Below are 26,409 nucleotides of genomic sequence, written 5' to 3'. Positions count from 1 at the left end.
ATCTTACTAAAAATGTAACTGCTTATGCAATTTGAGATTTTGATGGAATCTGACCATGTAGTTAATCCTTAGCTACTAAATTGATATCAGAATTCTTTACCACTTATCTGTGATGGTCATAAACTCATAATACAAGCTGGCTTCAAGATTTTCCACTGAGTTCTAAGTCTCATTAGTTTCAACAACCTTCTCAGATATTATAAATTTGGAGAGCCAGTGAAAAGAGGGAGCAATAACTAGAATAAGAGCAATAGTTAACATTAATGCATGCTACCATGTGTTTGTTATTATGGTAAACCTTGCACAACATCTTAATTAAGCTCACAACACTCTTGTAACAAAAGTACTAGAAGTTATCATCATTTTGCATAGGAGAGAGATGAGGCTTAGAGAGATGATTTCCCAAGGTTATATAGCCGATAAGAGCTGAGTAGGGATTTGATTCCAGAGCTGGTGTACCCAACCCTTATCTGACCCTGTTTCCTGAAAAGATGACTACTGCAAGAACGAGATGCTGACCTGTTTCCAATGATGGAATGAATGACAACTACCTGTGCCTCTCTGGGCAAGCCACAGAATCTCTGGGGTTTAGTTCCTTCTTCTGTAAAATGAAGATGGTGGATTCTGCATTCTACAAGGCCAACTGTGTACTCTCAAGTTATATTATCCTAAAATATACTAGTTGTATAGTACTAGTAAAAAGAACTTTAAATTAGCTATGGGGAGTCCAAGATTTGCCACTAACTTTTGTGATTTCAAGGGTTATTTCTAATATGTATGTCAGTGCTTTAGAAATATATTTGTGTAATATAGCACATAAATATAAAGTACTATCCCAATCATCTTCAATAAAATATATAGGATTAAAATTATAGATTTGAGCAATTGTGATAAATTGGGTTCTCACTTTTTTTGCCCTTATTAAACACCTAGTCTGCGATATTTTAAGATAATCTTTATTTGTAGTAGGTTTAAACAAAGAGACACCTCCAAGTTTCCATTTATACACATGAGAAGGGTAGGGAATGTCCAAAGACAACACAGAAAGAGGGAGGGAAAATGTGCCCATAAATACATTAGATAAGCTTTAGCAAAAAGCAGAAGTGGGGGGAAAAAATCTATATATACCCTGACTCTTTTGCAGTTTGACAAAGTTAATGATTAAAATCTCCTAGATTTTCCACTACTTTTCCCCCAGGTTGTCTATTTGCCTTGATTGATGATATTTTATCTCTTGTGGCCCAAGGATGACTGCCCTTCCTTCCATGTAGAGATTAATAATTGATTAGCTCACAGTCAGGAGTCTTATTAGTAAAAGGGAATTGGTTACTTTTGGATGCCATTTTTTTTTTTAACTGGGTAACATACAGGAGACGGGGGTGCTACAGGACTTGCCGGCAGAAAAATGAAGAGGATCCTGGTTTTCCTGCTTGCTGTAGCATTTGTGCATGCTCTAGAGAGAGGTAAGACTTCCAGTGCTGTGACCATTTACAAGAACTCTCAACTAGTCTAATTTTGTTACCATTTTGAAAATTATACACAAGGTGAAAAACAGAAGAATCAGTGAATATGTTGGGGAGAGAGGGAGGAATCAAAGGGGGGTTAATCTGAGCTCAAATGTCACATAGAGTGTTCAATTAGAATAGCCAAGAAATCACGATAAGAATCTCATGAAAGAAAGAAAAACTATATAATTTGTCACTTATCTTTCCCTGTTTTCTTGATAACCAAGATCTAAAAAAATGGTTCAAAATTAGAATTTTTTTATTTGTTAAAGAAGAACTCAAATGGAGGCTGTGATCCATCACTGAGCTTTGTTTTTCAGACTTCAAATATTCATTGCCATTGAGAGTACAATATACCATATCAATGATGAAGTCAACAGATATCTTCGATCTTCAAGGAATCCTCTATATGTAATATTTGAAAACGCATTATAGTTTCTAAAATATCTCACATAAAAGAATTCATTAGCTAAGAAATATGACTATCAAGGTCTCTGAGCTATATTTTTCATTAAGTTCATTCATCACATGGTGTCTTCGTCTTTGAGCAATATACAACTTTATAAGTTCCCAAGCTGCGAAATTTATAATCATAATCAGTTCCAATTTACTTTCAGGCTGATTCTTTAATGCTTATAAAAGGAATCTGCATTCATCCAGCTTCAAAAAATTAAAATTTTCTTGTAGTGTTGCCAGTTAACTGCTTTACCCAAGTCATACATTAATACTCATATTAATAACATTTAACCAGTGGAATAAAATGCGTGTATCCCAGGAATCAAGTTATTAACTATGACAAGAATAACCTTACTCCTGACTTTCTTATTCTTTTTACATTCATTTTTTTTAAAAAACCTCATTTTTGTCATTCAAATTATTTTAAGTTTTGTCTTATTCATGTCCCTTGCAAGACCTCTGAATAGCCCAGGTCCCAAGGAACCCTGAAAGCTTACTCCTTCACCCATGGTTTCCCTGAGGCAGATCTGAACCTGAAAAGTCCTCCTGAAGTAGGTTCAGATCTGGATTTTCAAAACACAGAAAGTCCAGTAATGGTTACGTCCTGGGATTATATGTGGATGCCATAATGTGCCATTTTGAACTACTGACTCAGTAAATGTACATTGGCTTCACTTCAAAGAATTACAGTGCTTTGGAGAATAACAGTATTCTGCAACCTCTATTTCAACATCCTTTAGCATTCTCTCAGCCTCTGATGAAACAGATGCTAAAAACTTCAAGTAAGCTCCCTTGAAGGTCTGAACTTCACAATGAACTCGATTACCTATGTGCCATAGGTCAGATCATGACTCCTGAGACATAAAATACAATTACCTACATAATAAATGTCCAATATTTGGGGACAGTAGTCCTGACCCATCAGTCCTCTGTTCTGTAATACCTGAGCATAATCCAAATACCAAGTCAGTGTTTTACCTGGAAGCTAGGTGTGCTCACTCCTGGCAGGAAGTGTACAGATTGAAGGAGTTGAGAGGAACTTTGGATGCTGGAGGATTGGTTTGGGTGCAGTTCTCTGCCTAGTTTTACAGAGCTGACCAACCACCCACAGCATTTGTCTAGAACCTCTTTTCCAAGGTGTATTTCCTTCAAGACTCATTTTGGAAAGATGTTTCTATGGCCAAACATATTTAAGAAATAAGCCAGACATTAGTCTTTCTCGGTTGGTTCGTAATCAATGCTTTTGTTGTCCTAAGAGTTCTGAGAAATCAAAACAAGATAATTTAACTTTATTCAAAACAATAAAGTTTCCCAAACACATGGGATCTTTTCTAAAATGCCTATATCCCATTGAAGCAGTCTTTGGAAAACCTCAGTTCTAAAGTGGATACAATATGAACGTTAGCTCCAGTCAGGCTCATCCTCTTCTATCAAATGGCATTGGGGATTCAGTTCACAAGCCCTTGGGTACATCTTGAGAGAGAAGGGCTTACCAAATATGCCAAATCTAAATGATATTATAATATCCACTTTAGCTACCCTGTGAGAGGCAAGAAAGTTATGTTTGCCAATTGCCTCCACTTGGCTTCTTTACTCAAAACTGAAATGGATAAAGCACTAATCTAAATCATATCTTTTCCTCTTCCCAAGAAACAAGAAGGCTACTGACACTGCTACGCAATTACCAAAGAAATAATGCTACAGGAAGTAAAGCACTGCTGTTTATAAGAGCTATCGACAAGAACATTTTCCTTTTGTTTTAAGCATTTCATTCTCAGCATAATTGTATTAAACATGGTATCATATAGCAAGAAGAAAGTAAATTCCCCGTGAGGTGGGGGGGGGGAAGTTGTATTTCTCCTTCTCCCACTTACTTGTCAAAACAGCCCTAAGATGATGTGGTTCATCCCAACCTTTCAAACCACCACTGAATCACTGTTTCTCTTTTCTACAAGTTTTCCACCCCTTCATCAGGAGCCATGTGAAAAACAAAATTGTCCTCAGTTTGATTCAGGAACATAGCTGTACAGAATGCTAAAGAGAAGTAATTTAGAATAAGAAGATATTCTATTGATACTTTCCCAGATATGTCTGTATATGCTCTCTGTAAAATAAGCATAATGGTGACTGAGGAGGCAACATAGGATTTGAGATCTACATGATGAAAAGAAGACAGCCATGCAAATATCTAGAAGTATGTTTCAAGCTGAAGGAACTCCGGTGCAAATGTCCTGAGCTAGGAACAAATATGGCCTGATCCAAGTTCACAAAGCACCCAGAGTAAAAGCATTAAAGAGGCTTAGCTGAGAAGGGAAAGGAGGAAGAGCTGAAGTCAAAGAGGTAGGCTAACTCCATCATCAAAAGCAATGTTAACCTAATAGCAAAATTATGCTTCATTACTATGAGGTGCAATGCCAGTATGAATTCACCATCACATATGGGGTATGGGGATGAGTAAGCATACTTTAAAAGGCCACAAGGTTGAGCTATACAGAGAGATGAAGAAATGCTTAAAAGGAACTGATTACCCTCCCCCTAGTATTTATGGTCACTTAACTTCTTTATTCTGCCCACTGCTACCCTCCTCTCTATTTTCCCCCAGTTCACTCTGTTTCAGCCACGCTGGCCTCCACACTAGCTCCCACTCTCTGAATTCTGCACCCCAGGGATTTACCTTAGGCTCCTCCCTCCTCTTAGAACATGGATCCCCTCTGTCTGCTCCAAGTTCACATATAGAGAAGACTTCCCTGACCAATCTACCTCAAATAGCACCTACTACTCCATTTTTCTCTATTCCCTTACCCTGTTTTTGTTTTGTTTTATTTTGCTTTTATTTTTAGCACTCATCACCTTATTACCAGCTGTTCATTTGTTTATTGTAATGAAAGTAAGATGTAGAATGTAAGCTCCATGAAATCAAGGACTTTTTGTTCCTTGCTGGAATTCTCAGTTTTAGAACACTACTTGCCATATAGTATGTGTAGTAGTTTTTTGTGTGTAAAATCACAAAACTAAAGTTATTAGAGTACCTACCTCATAAGGTAGTTTTGAGTATTTAAGAAAAATTAAATATCAACTAGGACACATAATAGATATCCTGGAAGGAGTAAACTTTAAGTCTTTTGTTATTTTCGTTATAAGTTTTATATATAGTATCCACTGTGAAGCATTGGCACTAGATTTTATCCATTGAATAAAATAGCTAATAGTTTATTTGCAATATGTTAACATGTTTAAAATCTTTCAGATAGATTTCTTTCATCCTTTTAACACCATGATGAGCTCAGTACTATTATCCCCATTTTATAAATGGGGAAAACTGAGGAAAAGAGGGGTTAAGTAACTTATCCAAAGTAACTGAGCTAGTGTCAGGATCAGAATTTTACATCAATTCACTGGGTTTACAAAGACAATCACTCAAAATCACTGCTTTGCTGCCTCTCATGAGACACATACCTGAAATACTTTCACTAATCTTAGAATAAGTGTAAGAGAGAACCAATCATTGACACCAATTTAGGGGGAAGTAAGTGAAATTCATTCTGTCCACCACGGTCATCCACAACTGATCCAAATCCCAGTTCATCCCTATTCCATGAAACCAGCTCTGTCTTCTAACTTCCTGTTTTCCTGGCACTATCACCTCTAAATCGTTTATGTTCAATCCTGTAGAGCACTGTTGGATTTTATTTTATTCATTTTTGTTATCAGTATTCAATCATTTCTATATTCTATAAATTTCAGCCCTAAAATATGTCAGCCTTGTACCAAACCTTCTCAGTGTTCCCTTTTGTCTGTCTCCTTTACCCCCTGCATAGATCTAGTTCTCAAAGCCTGGGAACACTGGCTCTTTTGTCTACTACATTTCCACTTTCTTATACTGTCCTTGTGCAGGCCCTTATTAACCTTCACCCAGTTACTGTAATGGCTTCCCTAACGAAATCCCTACCTCCCATCCCTTCCCCAATCAATTCATATTAAAATACAACACAAAACCTGACATAACGTGGTAAGTGGAGTCCAAAAATGAAATACATAAAAATTAGGCTCACTGTTGGGAGGTCAATGAAATGCTAGGGGTGAACATGTAGAGCTGACTGGTGGGATTCTAGCTATCAGACTGTCTGATACAAACCCACCCCAATTCTGGTCTCTGTTTGGAGTCATCCGAGGGTGGGTACAACCTCAGGCTTAAATAGTAATGTGTATGTTGGGCAGAAAGAGCATCCTCCAAAAATGTTGACATCCTAATGCCTGGAACCTGCTAAGAGGTTAGCTCACATCACAAAGGGGAATTAAGGTTTCAGACAGAATAAAGGTTACTAGTCAGCAGACCTTAAAGTAGAAAAACAATGCTGGATTTTCTGAGTGAGGCCAATGTAATCACAAAAAGGGAGCAAAAGAGAATCAGTCAGAGGATGATGTCACTAAAGAGAAAAGGCACAAAGAGACACAAAGTTGCCAGCTTTGAAGATGGAGGAAGGCGGCTTTGAGCCTAGAATCCTAGGCCACCTCTAGAAGTTGGAGTAGGCAAGGAAATGGATTCTCCCCTAGAGCATCCAGAAAGAACACAATCCTGCTGACACCTTGATTTTAGCCCAGTGAGACCTGTGTCAGTCTACCCAGTAGAAATGTAAAGCAGTAAGTTTAAGCCACTGAATTTGTGGTAATGTGTTACAGTAGCAATAGAAACCTAATACTGTAGGTTTCTGGGTTCTGTGACAGGGTGGGACTTCCCCAAGGAAAGGATCATTGAGTGAAAGCATCTCACTGTTGATAGACTATAATCTCATTGGTCAGATCCAGGGAGAACTGGCCAGGAGATAACTGGGGTACATGTTAACTCATTTCCATGCTTCCTGGGAGTTTTCTATTTTTATCTTCTCTTCCATTTCCTTCTGACCAGAAAGTAATTTAGCCTACCGTCTGAGAGAAGGACTGGAGCAAGTCACATGGGATCCTTATCACAAGGGCATATAATATATCTCATAATAGGTATCATCACCGGATTTTACTATAAGAAGAGCTGCTAACATTCATTGTGTTTTTACCACGTTAGGCAGGAGATGTGCTAGGCATTTTTACATAGACTAACATATTTCACAGAACAGCCTTAATAACAAGGTACTATTTCGCTTAGATCCCAAGATTACTCTTCCTTGAGTACAGCTCTGAGTTGGTCATTCCTCTCCATGAATGTATTTCAATAGATACCCCATTACCTTAAAAAATAAGTAAAACTTTGGTGGTCAAGTTTTCTAGTATTTAATTCCACTGCTTCAGTTTTATTGGATTACTCATTCTCCAGATATGACTGGTGATTTTCTAACTTCAGATATTTCTTCATGTTCTTCTCTCTACTTAAAATTCCTCTCCCAATTCACTTATTCCTGTTAAAATCCTGCCCATCATTCGTGGTCCACTTCAAGTAATAGTTCCTTTCATGAGGTTTTCTAAAAGCTCTCTTCCATTCCATGGGTTCATATGCTTTGTTTCAATCTCTTCCATGGCAATGATCACTACTGATGCTATTGGTGTTGTATTCTTATTCTTATCTCTACTATCAGACCTCAGTTCCTTAAGTATTGGTGGCTTTCAAGTTTCTTGTATGTGCTTTACCATGTTATTTATTCTTATATTGTTTTAAAAACTAAGCCCTGTAATGCATTCTAAGTTTCCAATTCAGGATACCAAAGACACCACCCTCACTCATGCCAAAGGTGGGAGAGGGAAACTTGCTCCCTTATCTTCACCTCTGCAAAAGCATTTGTTGATGACAAGGTGCTCAACTTGTGAAGGAAAAGCGAGGTGGAATGAGATGTGTGGAGGAAGAATGCCTCCTCTGGGACTTTGGTGAGTGTAGCATCTATATGGGCTACCACCTGTGTTGAAACCAAAGGCATCAAATTTGAGTGAGTCTATGAGGCCATCCTCTATGGCAATTTTAGTATCGGAGCAACTGACCCATTGCCCCTATATCTTCTACTGGTTTTGAATTTTCAACATCTGAAATGTTCCACTGATGGCATCCTAAGAGGTACAGTTAATTTCCTCTAGATTAGTTAATCTATAGATGTCATGCAGAACTCTAGGCTTACTTTCCACTGACTTAAGCTCAAAACTGCACCCCTGCTTGCAAACATCAATATGAAACCAGATCAATGCTTTATATAATAGTGATTTAAAATGTCAACGGAAATGAGACCCAAAAAGCCTGAAAAATGAAATAAAAGTACTAATTTGAATACCACTTCTTCGTTGACAATGTTTTTAATGACATATCAGCAGTTTTCTTTAGTTCCAATAATCAGGGCAACTTCCTAAACCAGCCCAACAATGTTTAATTTCTCAACTAAAACCACTACTCTGAATATCTAGCCCACCTAGTTTGAATGAATACTACAAACCATATTCTTTAAGTTAAAAAAAAAAACGCACTAATGCACTGACCTTTTCTGACATAGATGAGTCTGTCAGTGCAGAATGGAAATAAAAATGTCAAAGGAATAAAATTTCAAAAATATAAATGCCCAACAGTTCTGAAAGCCCATGATTCTCCAGAATAGGAAAATAGCAACGTAAGACAGTTCCTAGCATCCTATATAAGCGTCTTTATTCAACTCAGCGTTATATAGGGTCCAACCATTGTTCCTAGTATACAAACAGCTTTTCTAGAGGACCAAACTGGTTTTAGAGAATGATTATAACAATAGTTAAAGCATTCAAAATACCCTTTTTAGTAAAGTTTGTACCATAACAATGAGTATCATATTGTCTATCCCCACTAGTTTAAAAGTTCCATAAGGGCAAGGATGTGTCTATTTTGCTCTTATTGTATATTCAATACTGAACCCAATGCCTGGCACAGAGTAAGTCTTCAAGACATGTCTGTTGCATGTATGAATGAGTATCGTCAGCTGTGTTGGGAGAGGAGATGCATGAATCAGTAAAGATGTCCCGAAAGTAAACCAAATGTTTTCAGAAGTCCAGAATTAGGCACAACTTACCAGAATGTTTCACAATACAGACAGAAAAGGGACATGCTATTGCAAAAAGCAACAATTCTGTTAATGACATTTGTAAACATTGAGTGTTTAGGGGTCACAATGTGAAAATGATTTCGCCAGTGTCACTAGGATTATGCCAATATTTACTAGAGCCGTATCAAAGTCCAGATTGCCCTCTTCATAACCACCTGGCACATTAAAGAACAGAGTATGTCATTTACAACTCATTTGATGTAGGATTTAATTATATAAATGAAAGTGAGCTCAACTGGTGTGAAAACATTAAGCAGTACTCCATGGATTAGGGAATTGATTTAGAACAATCTCATGGCAAATTAAGTTCAGTATTTGTTACATTTGGAAGATGAGAAAGTGATTAACATATTCGCTTAACCAGTTCAGCTCCAGGTCTTCTCTTTGAATAAATGAATAGATTAATTTTTTTTAATCAGAAATATTTCAAGTAATCCACCTGAAAAATACATGGTGCAATGGCTTCCTCTACAGGTTACTTTTCTAAGAGCAGTTTTACCCTCATATTTTAATTCTGAATTTCTTCAATGCCTATTTAGGCTTTTTCCCTTGCTTCTGTTTCGCCCAAGACTGAATATTCCAGCAAAAATGGTTCCAAAACCATTTTAAGTCTTGTGTAGTTGATATAGTTTCCCAGTTTTCTGTCATTGCATTCTAACTAAAGCAGTACATAACACCCATGGATTCCAATGTGTTTCTGTGCAATCTCAGTTGATTTAATTAAAGCTATTTAAACAGGAGATAAACTGTAGTCTCCACTTATACTATATTCACATGCACTCACGTTCTCAACACACTGAATGAAACTCTACTTTCTTAATGAAGTGAGAAATCTGGAAAGTTAAAAACAAAATAGTTTTTTAAATGTTCAGAGGTGCCCCCGTTGAATGCAGGCTCTCATTTTGCATGGTCACAATAAAACAAAAGTGACCTCTGAAGTTTTATAGGGAGAGTTTATTAAGCAAAGTTATTTCCTTTGCATTAAGAACAAAGGAGTTCTTATTTGAGTATTTTTTGTGGCTTGAAACCATACGCTTTGGGAGAAAAAAGATTCTGTATAATTTTTTACTGTTTCTAAAAGGGGTGATTTTGTAAGCTTTTAGAAGTGATCTCAAAGACCATGAGAGGGCTTCCCTGGTGACGCAGTGGTTGAGAATCTGCCTGCCAATGCAGGGGACACGGGTTCGAGCCCTGGGTCTGGGAAGATCCCACATGCCGCGGAGCGACTAGGCCCGTGAGCCACAACTACTGAGCCTGCGCGTCTGGAGCCTGTGCTCCGCAACAAGAGAGGCCGTGACAGCGAGAGGCCAGCGCACCACGATGAAGAGTGGCCCCCGCTTGCCACAACTAGAGAAAGCCCTTGCACAGAAACGAAGACCCAACACAACTAAAAATAAATAAATAATAAAAATAAAAGAATTCCTTTGAAAAAAAATTGCTTAAAAAAAAAAAAGATCATGAGGATACGACTGTGTACTAAATTCAGGAATCTTTAATACATACCGTTATTTAAACTCCATTTGAATATTTTAAGGACAAAACAAACTCACTTCAAAAAGCTGTTCATCATTTCAGTTATTAATTAGCCACAGCTATAAAGTTCTCTCACACTGAACTAAAATCCACTGCCAGCCATTTTCCCCAGTTCTACCCAGGAGCAACATAAAACTCCGTTGACATCCTAATATTACATCTTCTCATTATAGGAAGACAGCTCTACCCTAAATTTTTCCCCTCTGTGCCCTAATCTTCAGTCCCACTGAATACCATTAATGATTAACAGAAAATTTCTGCCTTATTTTGACCTTCTGAAACTGTGACAATATCCAACCTTGTAAACAAGTCAATAAATTACAGAAAATGTACTAGATATGAAGGTTCTCAGTCAATAGAGTATAAAAAGCCACTATCAATCCTACTGTCTCGTCCTAGTTTCCAAGATAATGTGAGATTTGATCATGCAGGTTTATCCACCTTCTTTGTGATTTTGATGGTATTTGAGTTGGTCCCTTATTACAAAATGCCGCTTAAGGACTTTGTCCCTCAATTCTGACTTCTCACCTTAGTTATATGCATTGAACAGTTCACCTGAAAGACATAGAGTACAGCAGCTTCCTCTACAGGCAATTTTCACTAAAATCGGGCATTTTTAACATTAATTCTAACAAATCTCAAAGAGAATCTTTTTATTTTTTATTTTTTTAGTTTTTTTTTTGGCTGTGTTGGGTCTTCTTTGCTGTGCGCAGACTTTCCCTATTTGCAAGGGATACTCTTCATTGCGGTGTGCGGGTTTCTCACTGTGGTGGCTTCTCTTGCTGCGGAGCATGGGCTCTAGGTGCACGGGCTTCAGCAGTTGTGGCTCACGGTCACTCTAGAGTGCAGGCTCAGTAGTTGTGGCGCACAGGCTTTGTTGCTCCACGGCATATGGGATCTTCCCGGACCAGGGATCGAACCCATGTCCCCTGCATTGGAGGTGTATTCTTAACCACTGCGCCACCAGGGAAGTCCCGAGAATCTTTTTAAAACAAAAACAAAAACAAAACAAAATCTTCTCCAGCCAGTATCCAACCACTACCACCTCCACTCCAAACCATAAAACAAGAATTTCTACATATAAGCAATATCATATGATATAAAATAGACGATGAATAAAGACCTACTGTATAGCACAGGAAACTCTACTCAGTACTCTGTAATGGCCTATATGGGAAAAGAATCTTAAAAAGAGTGGATACATGTATAACAGAATCACTTTGCTGTACACCTGAAACACAACATTTTAAATCAACTATACTCCAATTAAAAAAAAAAAAAGAATTCCTACCCTGCCTTATGTATATTCATTCATCCACGGAGCTGAGGCGAGGACATTCAGGGGGTAAAATGCATACCAGTAGTTGCCATCATATCATCCAAGATGGATTTCCCAATATTTAAATCCAGGAGGATGTTACTAAATGTTAAAACCATTTAGAACAGGAACTGGGCCATTTCTATACTTCTTACATTTTTTTGGAAAGATATAGCATCAAAATGTTGGCAAATTTCCTAGACTTTCTTGCATAAATGATGAATCGGGGAAGAAAAACACTGGCAGCCTTCCATGTGTCATCTATTGTATATGTAACAGGTGCGTTAACAAGTAGGTCTCACCATCCATAAAGAACTCATCCCCTGTGGGCTTCCCTGGTGGCGCAGTGGTTGGGAATCTGCCTGCTAATGCAGGGCACACGGGTTCGAGCCCCGGTCTGGGAAGATCCCACATGCCACGGAGCAACTAGGCCCGTGAGCCACAACTGCTGAGCCTGCACGTCTGGAGCCTGTGCTCTGCAACAAGAGAGGCCGCGACAGTGAGAGGCCCGCGCACCGCGATGAAGAGTGGCCCCCACTCGCCGCAACTAGAGAAAGCCCTCGCACAGAAACAAAGACCCAACACAGCCAAAAATAAATTAATTAATTAATTTAAAAAAAAAAAAAAAGAACTCATCCCCTGTGCAAACTAGCTCTTCCCAACCACCCGAATAGACTTAAGAGTAGGTTCTATGATTTTTTTGATCACTCAAATAAGGTCCTCTGGTCCTTTTGAACATCAAAATAACCACCTGTTAACAGTCATGGGACTGTCTGGTTAAAGTAAAAAATTTGTAAATTCATTTAAAATTGAAGCTACTCCCCCAGATCAGGCATGTTTCAGTCCTGTTGCCTTTAGTGGCAAAGGGAGGCATACACTTTCCTCTGCCTGTTCTCTTCTCCTTCCTGCTACTCTCTAGGCTGCTTTTAGTTCCTCCAGGGTTAACACAGGGAAAAGAAAAGCTAGTAGGAAACGTAAGCAGCAGCAAACACTCATTCAAATGGGCAGCTTGGTGAGATAGTGTTGTTTCCTCTGGTTACAGGAGATGTTCAGAGTTGATATTTTCTCTTTGTGGGTTCTTTGGAGATCTCTTTCCCCATCATCCCTGGGGATCTCCCCATCCAGCTGGCACCTTAAGACCTCCCTTTGATTTTCAAGTTATCTGCATCTGCACAGAGGTGTCCTACTTTTGGTAGCCTGCTGCCTTCTAGATAAATGTCTCTCTGCCTTTAAAAAAAAAAAAAAAAAAAAAAAAAAAAAAAAAAAAAAAGATAGGATGATTCCAGGACAGTTTGTTCTCCTGCTTGATCTATATCAGGTACACAGGCCACAGCAGAGCTTCCCACTCACAACCCTCTCCTTTGTTGCCTCAGGCCACTTAACCAGCCCTTCTAACCTCGTAGATTTCTCCAGTCTGAATCAGACACCTGTCCATTGTACCCCACCTTCAAAGGGTCACCTATCAAGGTCTGAGTGTTTTCTTTGAAGCCCTTCTTACTATGCTTGAAGTAAGGAGATGCACTCTCGCATCACTCTCCCAAACCCACCACACTGACAACTTTCTCCAAAACTTATTTTGCCTACTTTCCATCTTCTTCCTCAGCTGAATTCCTAGGCTTCCCTTAGAGAGTCTGGAGGTGGGTAATGAAGCAAGGGAGGCAACACCAGTGCTCACACACCCCATTTAAAGGCCCGCATTACTGGGCCTAGCTCTTCACTTTGGAAGGTAGACATATTCTCCATTTATTTTTTGTTCTTCGTTCTTTTGAGGCCTTAGGTGAAACTGAGGCAAAGAAAGGAAGGAGGGATAAAAAGCTTTATTTGAGCATTATTATAAAGATGGGACCTAAGAATGATTGCTATATCAGCAGGTTCTGACTCACTGGTTGGCACATATATTTTGACTTACCTGCTTTCAGTATTAGTTCATTCTTTTTTTAAATTTATTGAAATATAGTTGACATACAATATTATGTTAGTTTCAGGTGTAGTACATAGTGATTTGACATTTGCATACATTATGCAATGATCACCACGGTAAGTCTAGTAATCGTCTGTCCCCAAAGTTATTGAAATATTATTGCCCATATTCCTGATGCTGTATATTACATCCTCATGGCTGACTTATTTTATAACCGAAGGCTTGTACCTCTTAATCCATTTCACCAATTTTACCCATCCCCCCCAGTACCAGCAAGGAACCACCTATTTGTATCTGAGTTTGTTTTCTTTTTTTTTTTTAATTTTTAATTTTTTTTTGATATGGACCATTTTTTAAAATTTTTAAATTGTATTTATTTTTTATACAGCAGGTTCTTATTAGTTATCTATTTCATAAATATTAGCGTATACATGTCAATCCCAATCTCCCAATTCATCACACCACCACCCCTCTTACACTTCCCCCCTTGGTGTCCATATGTTTGTTCTCTACATCTGTGTCTCTATTTCTGCCCTGCAAACCACTTCATCTGTACCATTTTTCTAGGTTCCACATATATGTGTTAATATATGATATTTGTTTTTCTCTTTCTGACTTACTTCACTCTTTATGACAGACTCTAGGTCCATCCACCTAAATACAAATAACTCAATTTCGTTTCTTTTTATGGCTGAGTAATATTCCATTGTATATGTGTGCCACATCATCTTTATCCATTCATCTGTCGATGGGCACTTAGGTTGCTTCCATGACCTGGCTATTGTAAATAATGCTGCAATGAACATTGGGGTGCATGTGTCTTTTTGAATTATGGTTTTCTCAGCATATATGCCCATTAGTGGGATTGCTGGGTCATATGGTAATCCTATTTTTCATTTTTTAAGGAACCTCCATACTGTTCTCCATAGTGGCCGTATCAATTTACATTCCCACCAACAGTGCAAGAGGGTTCCCTTTTCTCCACACCCTCTCCAGCATTTGTTGTTTGTACATTTTCTGATGATGCCCATTCTAACTGGTATGAGGTGATACCTCACTGTAGTTTTGATTTGCATTTCTCTAATAATTAGTGATGTTGAGCAGCTTTTCATGTGCTTTTTGGCCATCTGTATGTCTTCTTTGGAGAAATGTCTATTTAGGTCTTCTGCCCATTTTTGGATCAGGTTTTTTTAATATTCAGCTGCATAAGCTGTTTATATATTTTGGAGATTAATCCTTTGTCCGTTGATTCATTTGCAAATATTTTCTCCCATTTGGAGGGTTGTCTTCTCGCCTTGTTAATGGTTTCCTTTGCTGTGCAAAAGCTTTTAAGTTTCATTAGGTCCCATTTGTTTATTTTTGTTTTTATTTCCATTACTCTAGGAGGTCGATCAAAAAAGATCTTGCTGTGATTTATGTCAAAGAGTGTTTTTCCTATGTTTCCCTCTAAGAGTTTTACAGTGTCCGATCTTACATTTAGGTCTCTAATCCATTTTGAGTTTATTTTTGGGTATGGTGTTAGGGAGTGTTCTAATTTCATTCTTTTCCATGTAGCTGTCCAGTTTTCCCAGCACCACATATTGAAGAGACTGTCTTTTCTCCATTGTACCTCCTTGCCTCCTTTGTCATAGATTAGTTGACCATAGGTGCGTGGGTTTATCTCTGGGCTTTCTATCCTGTTCCACTGATCTATAGTTCTGTTTTTGTGCCAGTACTATATTGTCTTGATTACTGTAGATTTGTAGTATAGTCTGAAGTTAGGGAGCCTGATTCCTCCAGCTCCATTTTTTTCCCTCAAGACTGCTTTGGCTATTCAGGGTCTTTTGTGTCTCCATACAAATTTTAAGATTTTTTTTGTTCTAGTTCTGTAAAATGTGCCACTGGTAATTTGATAGGGATTACATTGAATCTGTAGATTGCTTTGGGTAGTACAGTCATTTTCAAAATGTTGATTCTTCCAAGCCAAGAACATGGTATATCTCTCCATCTGTTTGTAGCATCTTTAATTTCTTTCATCAGTGTCTTATAGTTTTCAGCATACAGGTCTTTTGTCTCCTTAGGTAGGTTTATTCCTAGGTATTTTATTCTTTTTGTTGCAATGGTAAATGGGAGTGTTTCCTTAATTTCTCTTTCTGATCTTTCATTGTTAGTGTATAGGAATGCAAGAGATTTCTGTACATTAATTTTGTATCCTGAAAATTTATCAGATTCATTGATTAGCTCTAGTAGTTTTCTGGTGGCATCTTTAGGATTATCTATGTATAGTATCATGTCATCTGCAAACAGTGATGGTGTTACTTTTCCAATTTGTACTCCTTTTATTTGTTTTTCTTCTCTGATTGCCGTGGCTAGGACTTCCAAAACTATGTTGAATAATAGTGGTGAGAGTGGACATCCTTGTCTTGTTCCTGATCTTAGAGGAAATGTTTTCAGTTTTTCACAATTGAGAATGATGTCTACTGTTGGTTTGTTGTATATGGCCTTTATTATGTTGAGGTAGGTTCCTTCTATGCCCATTTTTTGGAGAGTTATCATAAATGGGTGTTGAATTTTGTCAAAAGCTTTTTCTGCATCTATTGAGATGATCATATGGTTCTTATCCTTCAATTTGTTAATATGGTGTATCACACTGATTGATTTGCATATATTGAAGAATCCTTGCATCCCTGGGATAAATCCCACTTGATCATGGTGTATGATTCTTTTAATGTGTTGGTGGATTCTGTTTGCTAGTATTTTGCTGAGGATTTTTGCATCTATATTCATCAGTGATATTGGTCTGTAATTTTTTTTTTTTAGTAGTATCTTTGTCTGGTTTTGGTATCAGGGTGATGGTGGCCTCATAGAATGAGTTTGGGAGTGTTCCTCCCTCTGCTATATTTTGGAAGAGTTTGAGAAGGATAGGTGTTAGCTCTTCTCTAAATGTTTGATAGAATTCACCTGTGAAGCCATCTGGTCCTGGACTTCTGTTTGTTGGAAGATTTTTAATCACAGGTTCAATTTCATTACTTGTGATTGGTCTGTTCATATTTTCTATTTCTTCCTCGTTCAGTCTTGGAAGTTTATACCTTTTTAAGAATTTGTCCATTTCTTCCAGGTTGTCCATTTTATTGGCATAGAGTTGCATTTAGCAGTCTCTTAGGATGCTTTGTATTTCTGCGGTGTCCATTGTAACTTCTTTTTCATTTCTATTTTTATTGATTTGAGTCTTCTCCCTCTTTTTCTTGATGAGTCTGGCTAAAGGTTTATCAATTTTGTTTATCTTCAAATAATCAGCTTTTAGTTTTATTGATCTTTGCTATTGTTTTCTTTGTTTCTATTTCATTTATTTCTGCTCTGATCTTTATGATTTCTTTCCTTCTGCTAATTTTGGGTTTTGTTTATTCTTCTTTCTCTAGTTCCTTTAGGTGTAACGTTAGATGGTTTGAGATTTTTCTTGTTTCTTGAGGTAGGCTTGTATTGCTATAAACTTCCCTCTTAGAACTGCTTTTGCTGCATCCCAAGGGTTTTGGATTGTTGTGTTGTCATTGTAATTTGTCTCTAGGTATTTTTTGATCTCCTCTTTGATTTCTTTAGTGATCTCTTGGTTATTTAGTAAAGTATTGTTTAGCCTCCATGTATTTGTGTTTTTTATGGTTTTTTTCCCTGTAGTTGATTTCTAATCTCATAGCATTGTGGTCAGAAAAGATGCTTGATATATCAATTTTCTTAAATTTACCAAGGCTTGATTTGTGACCCAAGATGTGATCTATCCTGGAGAATGTTCCATGTGCATTTGCAAACTGTAATCTGCTGTTTTTGGATGGAATGTCCTATAAATATCAATTAACTCTATCCAGTCTATTGTGTCTTTTAAAGTTTGTGTTTCCTTATTAATTTTCTGTCTGGATGATCTGTCCCTTGGGGTAAGTGAGGTGTTAAAGTCCCCCACTATTACTGTGTTTCTGTCAATTTCCTTTTATAGCTGTTAGCAGTTGCCTTATGTATTGAGGTGCTTGAGGTGCATATATAATTCTTATATCTTCTTCTTGGATTGATCCCTTGATCATTATGTAGTGTCCTTCCTTTTCTCTTGTAATAGTCTTTATTTTAAAGCCAATTTATCTGATATGAGTATTGCTACTGCAGCTTTCTTTTGATTTCCATTTGCATGGAATATCTTTTTCCATCCCCTCACTTTTAGTCTGTATGTGTCCTTAGGTCTGAAGTGGGTCTCTTGTAGACAGCATATATATGGGTCTTGTTTTTGTATCCACTCAGCAAGCCTGTGTCTTTTGGTTGGAGCATCTAATCCATTCACATTTAAGGTAATTATCAATATGTATGTTCCTATTACCCTTTTCTTAGTTGTTATGGGTTTGTTTTTGTAGGTCCTTTTCTTCTCTTGTGTTTCCCACTTAGAGAAGTTCCTTTAGCATTCGTCATAGTGCTGGTTTGGTGGTGTTGAATTCTCTTAGCTTTTGCTTGTGTGTAAAACTTTTGATTTCTCTGTCGAATTTGAATGAGATCCTTGCTGGGTAGAGTAATCTTGGTTGTATGTTCTTCCCTTTCATCACTTTAAACATATCATGCCACTCCCTTCTGGCTTGTAGAGTTTCTGCTGAGAAATCAGCTGTTAACCTTATGGGAGTTCCCTTGTATGTTATTTGTCATTTTTCCCTTGTTGCTTTCAATAATTTTTATTAATTTGATTACTATGGGTCTCAGCATGTTTCTCCTTGGGTTTATCCTGCCTGGGACTCTCTGCACTTCCTGGACTTGGGTGGCTATTTCTTTTCCCATGTTACGGAAGTTTTCAACTATAATCTCTTCAAATATTTTCTTGGGTCCTTTCTCTCTCTCTTCTCCTTCTGGGACCCCTATAATGTGAATGTTGTTGTGTTTAATGTCGTCCCAGAGGTCTCTGAGACTGTCCTCAATTCTTTTCATTCTTTTTTCTTTATTCTGCTCTGCAGTAGTTATTTCCACTATTTTATCTTCCAGGTCACTTATCCATTCTTCTGCCTCAGTTATTCTGCTATTGATTCCTTCTAGTGTATTTTTCATTTCAGTTATTGTATTGTTCATATCTGTTTGTTTGTTCTAATTCTTCTAGGTGTTTGTTCTTTAATTCTTCTAGGTCTTTGTTAAACATTTCTTGCATCTTCTCAATCTTTGCCTCCATTCTTATTCTGAGGTCCTGGATCGGCTTCACTATCATTATTCTGAATTCTTTTTCTGGAAGGTTGCCTATCTCCACTTCATTTAGTTGTTTTTCTGGGGTTTTATCTTTTTCCTTCATCTGGTATATAGCCCTCTGCCTTTTCATTTTGTCTATCTTTCTGTGAATGTGGTTTTCCTTCCACAGGCTGCGGAATTGTAGTTTTTCTTGCTTCTGTTGTCTGCCCTCTATAGTTCATTCTTTTTCTTAATTTATTTCTTTAATTTTCATTAAAGTTTATAGCATAGCGTCAAATTTTGATCCATTGTGATAAAACAGAAAGGCACCAAAAAGTGAAATTGCATATAGGTATTGAGAAAAATGGTACTTTCACCATTGATGAATCATGTGGAAGATCCCCCTTTGTATATATACATTTAATGCAACATTCATTTAAAAGGAAAAAGATACTTTTATATATATATATTTCTGGTTTCCTAGGTCGAGATTATGAGAAAGATAAAGTCTGCAAGGAACTCGCCAGCCTGGGGAAAGATGACTTCACATCTTTGTAAGTATGTGGTACTTGCTCACTCTCCTGGTTACCTGACCTTGAATGAAGCTAAGTGTGAGGTATCTTCAATTCTGCGATGGGGACTGAACTGATCTCCATTAAGATTAAGAGGATAGAGCCCCAGGGTCAAAGTGGGCAGAGATGTCAGGCAAATGGAGGACATCCAAAGATTCCAGTTGAACAATTCCGTATTGTTAATATGGTCTAAGAATTTGTTACAAGTATACTAATGAGTTGAGAAAACAAGTAAGCATAGTTTTCTAAGGTGAATTAAAAGGCAAATAATACATGCTAGGACGCTGGCAAACAAAGGCAGCAAGGTAAAGGACAGGTTCATTTGGGGAGGCTTGAGAGAGGAAAGAACATGAGGCTGGTTTGATGGAACTCTCAAACCCAAGTTCTACTGTTACAAGATGCGTTTTTGTTCTAGGTAAACTTATTTTTAAAGCCAATGTCATATTTTCATTAGTCAAGAACATGTGTGCAATATTCCACTAAAAAATTGAATAGATTTCATATTAAAATATGTGCAAATGTGAAAACTTTAAAAAAATTCTGCATACATTGACTTCTATTTCTCCTCAGGTCAATGGTCCTATACAGCAGAAAATTTCCCAGTGGCACCTTTGAACAGATCAGTCATCTTGTGAATGAAGTTGTCTCCTTGACAGAAGCCTGCTGTGCTGAGGGGGCCGACCCTGACTGTTATGACAACAGGGTAGGGTTGTGTGGTTGGCCATGTCTATGCTGGCCCATAGAAGGGGGTCAAGACAGGCCTTTACGTCATATCTTGGGGAAATTTTAGACAGCAACCCACCTACTCCAATTTTGAGGGAAATATGAAGTCTATTATCCTAGAGCCCAAATTTATTCTGGTATAGTGAACCAATTCTGCCCATTAGTCCTACAAGGTTCAGATGAGAAAACTGGGGTGTATATTATTAATTCATGGACCTCTCAAAATAATTCTAATATAGTCTGTGTATCTTAGAAGCCTACCAATACCCATACCTGTATCATGCCAAGACTGGTACCAACTGCCCTGTACCAACTGCCCTGGAAAAACTTAGTGTTGGTTTCAAGTTATTTGGGGGTTCAAAAATTGCCCTATATATACACACACAGTTCTGCGTTTTCTACCTTAGAGTATACATGCAGAAATAAAAAATGCTGAAATGACAGTTCTCAAAATATAGACAACAGCTGAAAAATGTGAAACTACAGGTGTTTCTAGCAATTTACTGATACTGTCCATCAGGATGAATAAAAATGACATTTAGCTGCATCTTGATAAAGGCCTCTACAGACAAATGTCTCCTTGCTCAAGACTGCAGCAGTTACCCAACAGACACAATGCTCCAAAGATCTGATTAGAATATATTCTATGACTCTTACCTATTAATTTCTTTACCTGGCCCTTATCTACTTTCTAAGAACTTTATTGTTTTCTCCCACCAACAACTCCACAAATAACATGTCATTTCAACACAACCTTCTGCACTATCTTAAAATAAACAAGCAAACTACCAACTACAATCAAAAAAACAGAACACATGTTTATTTCCATTTTATTTTATATATTTGCTAACCCATCCCTTGACCAGAAATGTTTGGTCATAACCCATCTAAGATTGTTAGAGACAGATCATAAGAACAGAGATAGCATTGACATTTTTTGGATAACACCTTTTTCCTGCTGTACAATTTTTTTCTACAAATATGTTACTTTCTTTGTAAACTTTGTTTTTTTATTTGAAAGGAGGTAATAAAAAAGGAAAAATAGGAAAGTTGCCAGGGAAAGAAATGGGAAAAGATTCACTGTTTACTTTTGGTTTACATAAATGATTCATCATGTTGCTTTCCTTCATCGATAGGAAAGATCTTTAGAAGTTTTACCTTCAAAAGATATCTTCTAAAATAATTGTAAAGATGTCAAAATCTTTTTCCCATGTAAATCCCCAATTTTTTCCATGGGCTTATTTCTATTTCCATGGGACTATTTCTATTCCACATTTTTATTCCAGATATCAAATTCTTTCCAAAAAGAACATTTTGTTGCTACAACTGCTTTGGTGGTACTCTTACCATGGGCTTAGTCTGCCCACATGTATCTATGTACCACTGTTGAGGCAGTAAGTTAAATTGTACCAGTGCTTCAACCCATGATGCACAGGAGAATAAACTTTGGGACTTTGGGGAAAAAACAGACCCTCAGGCCTCATTGACCTACTGAATCAGAATTTCTGTGTTATGCAGCCCAGGCATTTCTTATTTTTATACACTGATGCAAAAGCAGGCTCAAGAACCACTGAGTAGGAGAATGCAAATCAATGTTGAAGAGGAAAGCAGTCAAGGATTAAGAGCTTGTTCATTTAACAAAGGGAGGGGAAGAGGGAAGAGGGAGGTTCCCATTCTTAGCGGTATTTAGAACAGAATACAGATGGGAGATCACATCAGAATCAATGGAGCTTTTTCAAATGACCTCCCTCATCCTTAGAGATGTTAATATCCCTGTGGATAAACACTGAACTAGAGGATCAAACCTCTTACAGCTGCAATCACATACAGTTCACTTGTTAATGAAGGTTCTCTTTTGGTACCACTCTGAGTCTTAACATAAGACCCTGTACTAGCCTATAACTAGAATAATGCAGCTTGTCATGGCCAGTTTGTTACTAATGAGAATTTTAAAATTTAAGACTAAGATGTTATACTAAATGGAGAACTATAAGCCTGGAAACTTGCACATATGTGAGTTTACTTTTCTTTTCTCATTCTAGACTTCAGCATTGTCTGCTAAGTCCTGTGAAAGTGACTCTCCATTCCCAGTGCACCCAGGAACTCCGGAGTGCTGCACCAAAGAGGGCCTTGAAAAGAAACTCTGTATGGCTGCTCTGAAGCACCAGCCACAAGAATTTCCTACCTATGTAGAGCCAACAAATGATGAGATCTGTGAGGCATTCAGGAAAGATCCCAAGGGGTTTGCTGATCAGTAAGCTGCTTTCATCATATGTAAAACTTCAGGGCATAAAATAACATACATGTCTAATCTAACCCCCTATTCTATATAAACACCTCTTATACCGCAACCCGGACAATTACCAATAACAAAAACTTGACTGTCACCCACAATATCCCATCTCTGTCAGTGCCTATTACAAATAGCTTTCTCAGATGGAGATGAAGTCAACTTTCCCAAATGCCTACCCTCTCTCATCCTAGTTCTAGTCTCTGAAGCAGACTCACTTGGATCCCCTGTCCACATGACATGTTCAAATATTTGACAGCAGCTATCGTGATTCCTCTTACGTTAGGGATCCTTGCATACTCCATCTGATAGAATTTTATTGCTGTGCACAAGTATTTAATTTCCAGTAGAGCATAAGAAATAAACAGCTTTTTTTCATTCTTACAGTACATTCCCAGAAACACTTGTGAACATGACACTTGTTGTACCACATTAGTGGACATATTACTTTTACCTTCTTGTTTAACATTCATGAAGAGCCGATTATATATTGATTCTTTACTCTCAGAAGATCATAAAGTTGGAAAAAAATTATGATAATAGAAAAAATATATATATACACACAGAAGTCAAAAGCAACATCATTCAAACTGGCTTTAGAAGTATGAAATCAAGGTCATGATTTCATAAAAGTTGGTTGGCTTGCCCATCCCTGTAAATTCAGGGAGGATTTTGCCTAAGATCTCAGTCTCTTTAGACACTTAGTGGCTTATGCTCACAAAAATTAAAATAATTTCAACAAACAAGCCTATACATAGCAATTGTCTAGAATAAACAGATAATTAAAGATAATTCCATTACCTTCATTTCAACTTTTTCCACCAACGTTAATAAGCAGCTACCATAGGCCATGCATATGGCAGACACTAAAGGAATAAAGGGACAAATGACCTCTCCCAAGTAATCTACATGGAAATTTAGAAAAGATTTTTTTAAATGAAGATATTGATTAAAAGTGACTAGTATTATAACCCTTTCTCTAAATCCCTAGTGCTTTTTAGATATTATAACTATCAACTAACATGCACACTTTTTCCATCAAAATACTTCTGAAAAAGATGGTTTCCCACACATGTTTTGACCAATCATATTTTTCCCCCCACAGATTTATGTATGAATATTCCATTAATTATGGACAAGCTCCTTTGACACTATTAGTCAGTTACACCAAGAGTTCTCTCTCCATGGTAGGGTCGTGCTGTACCTCACCAAAGCCAACAGTATGCTTTTTGAAAGAGGTAAGTGTCATTTTGTTACATAGTTATGTTCTTTTTTCTTCTTCTTCTTCTATTAATGCCGTTCCTTTCAAATAATGTTAGAAAGATTCCGATTCTGGAATCCGTAAACGTTTTTAAAATGTCTCTTTCGTATTTTGTTAATTGGAAAAAACACACAACCACCTCTGGGGAAAAAGTTCCGTTGGTCAGAATTCAGCTTTCTAGTCATCAAAAGGAGTCCAAATGGTCTCTTTTTGGCCATTCCTGCACAGTGCTTTCAATGGATCCTGACCATCTAATGACATTCTCTCATTTATTTTCTAGAGACTTCAGCTTAAACATTTATCACTTCTCACCACAATGTCAAATAGAATCTGTTCACAATACTCTGCTTATGGGAAGGAGAAATCAAGGCTCAGGTAAAGATTTAGCACCATCAGCATGTATAGCTGTTTGTTTCTGCACTATTGTTCCATAATATTAGGATTCTCTAAGAAAATGTTTGTAATAGAAGATACAAACCATAGTGTTATGCTCCAATAATCCTCAAATAGGGCCCAGTTATTTTTTTTCTCTACACAAAATATGAATAAGGAACAAAACTTTTCTAAAACATAATTTGATTTTAATCAACCTTTTCCATATACTCATATGGGAAGACTGGTAGACCACTAGAAATTATCTCCTCAGTATTCATATTAGCATGTATTACGAACACACGAGCAAAAACAATCGTTTTTATTCATCACCTGTTACTTGCTTTGCCCATGTTTATCTTGGGAAAAAACTTCCTGAATTCTTGTTATATGAAGCTTTGTGCCCTATAGTGTACATCTTGTAAGCTTCATGAATTTATTCTAATTACTTACTTTGTTTATAAGCTTCACTTTGATTTTTGTATGGCTATTGTTAATTTCACAATTTTGACAGTTTCTATGTTTACACTTCTCTCAACTCCTCAGACATCTAGATTTGCCAGCTTTATATCTTCAGTATTTAGAGTCTCTTTAATTCCTTTTACTCTGATACACAAGTTTTTTCCTCTAATGGTAATGAAAGAATTCATGCTGGCACCAGATCTTAAGGTTCCCCCAAAGGGCATAGAAACTACTTTCATGAGTCCTTTAAAAATAATCTTCCATTAGAACTACTGAAATACTAAATGGCATCTTCTCTAAAACTTCCCTTTAGTTTTCCTTGCATTTAGAGTATTTGGCATGCAGAGCATAGGAATTCATAGTATAAAACCCCCTATAACAATATACATATATGTCTTAATCACAAATTTATACTTGCATTAGTGTCTAGGAATTTACTCCAAGGAACTGAGTGTGGACAAAGATTTAGCTAAAAACATTGCTGCCACATTTTTTTTTTTAAATATGAAAAACTTAGATATTTCCTAATAGAGCATATTTAAATCAATCATGATATATCCATTTATGAGAGAAGGTCAGTTTGTTATAATTATATTTTAAAAGAATATTTAATGAAAACAAAGTGTTGCTAAAAGAAATCAAAACTACAAATAGAAAGACATTTCATGCTTATGGATTGGAAGAATTAATGTTGTAAAAATATCCATACTATCCAAAGCAATCTACAGATTCAATGCAATCTCTATCAATATCCCAATGGCATTTTTTTTTTTTGCTGAAACAGAAAAAAAAAATCACCCTAAAGTTCATATGGAATATCAAGGGACTCCTTATAGCCAAAACAATCTTGAAAAAGAACAACAAAGTTGGAGGTCTCACACTTTGATTTCAAAACATATTACAAAGCAACAGTAATAAAGACACTGTGGTATGGGCATAACAAGATATAGAGAGACCAGTGGAAAAGAATAGACAGCTCATATAGAAACCCTAATATATATGGCCAAATGATTTTCCACAAGGGTGCCAAAACTACACGATTGAGAAAAAAGTCTCTTCAACAAATGGTGCTGGAAAAATTGGATTTGCACTTGCAAAAGAATGAAGTTGAACCCTTACCTTACACCATATATTAAAATTAATTCAAAATAGATTAAAGATCTAAATCTATAAAACTCCTAGAAGAAAACATAGGGAAAAAACCTCAGGATGTTGGATTTGGCAATTTCTTGGAAATGACACCAAAGCATAGGTCACAGCAAAAATAGATATATAGAACTACATCAAGCTTAAACTACTGCACTTTAAAGGAAAAAACCAAGTGAAAAGGCAATCTATGGGATGGGAGAAAATATTTGCAAGTCAGCTATCTAATAAGGGTTTAATATCTAGAATGCGTAAGGAACTTCTACAGCTCAACAAAAAATAACTTGATTAAAAATAATTGAATAGATGATTCAACAAGAGATACATAAGTGGAAAGATATTCAACATCACTAATCATAAGAGAAATACAAATCAAAGCCACAATGAGATATCATCTCACACCTATTAGGATGACCACTACCAAAAGAACAGAAAATGAGTGTTGGCAAGGATATGGAGAAATTGGAATCCTTGTGCACTGCTGATGGGAATGCAAAATGGTACAGCCATTGTGAAAGATAGTATGAAGGTTTCTCAAAAATTTAAAAATAGAGTCACCATATGATCCAGCAATCTCACTTCTGCATATATATCCAGGGAAATTCAAAGCAGAACCTCAAGGAGATATTTGCACACCCATGTTAATTGCAGCA

The 26,409-nt window shown here is 37.0% G+C and overlaps 1 protein-coding gene across 1 annotated transcript in view; it reads left to right on the top strand.

Moving 5' to 3' along the window:
* Positions 1 to 1,381: 1,381 nt before the first annotated feature.
* GC (GC vitamin D binding protein) overlaps positions 1,382 to 26,409 on the top strand; it is a 40,360-nt gene continuing 15,332 nt past the window's right edge. Inside the window, exons 1-6 of the mRNA XM_061191448.1 lie at positions 1,382 to 1,463; positions 19,415 to 19,484; positions 20,073 to 20,205; positions 22,268 to 22,479; positions 23,621 to 23,753; positions 24,057 to 24,151. Coding sequence (XP_061047431.1) covers positions 1,406 to 1,463; positions 19,415 to 19,484; positions 20,073 to 20,205; positions 22,268 to 22,479; positions 23,621 to 23,753; positions 24,057 to 24,151 — 701 coding nt within the window. The 5' untranslated portion in view covers positions 1,382 to 1,405. The remainder of the gene's footprint in view (positions 1,464 to 19,414; positions 19,485 to 20,072; positions 20,206 to 22,267; positions 22,480 to 23,620; positions 23,754 to 24,056; positions 24,152 to 26,409) is intronic.

The sequence above is a fragment of the Eubalaena glacialis genome, chromosome 5 (assembly GCF_028564815.1).
Source record: "Eubalaena glacialis isolate mEubGla1 chromosome 5, mEubGla1.1.hap2.+ XY, whole genome shotgun sequence".
NCBI lineage: Eukaryota > Metazoa > Chordata > Mammalia > Artiodactyla > Balaenidae > Eubalaena > Eubalaena glacialis.
Note: the sequence above shows the minus strand (reverse complement) of the source record. Positions and strands in the feature narration are given on the sequence as shown.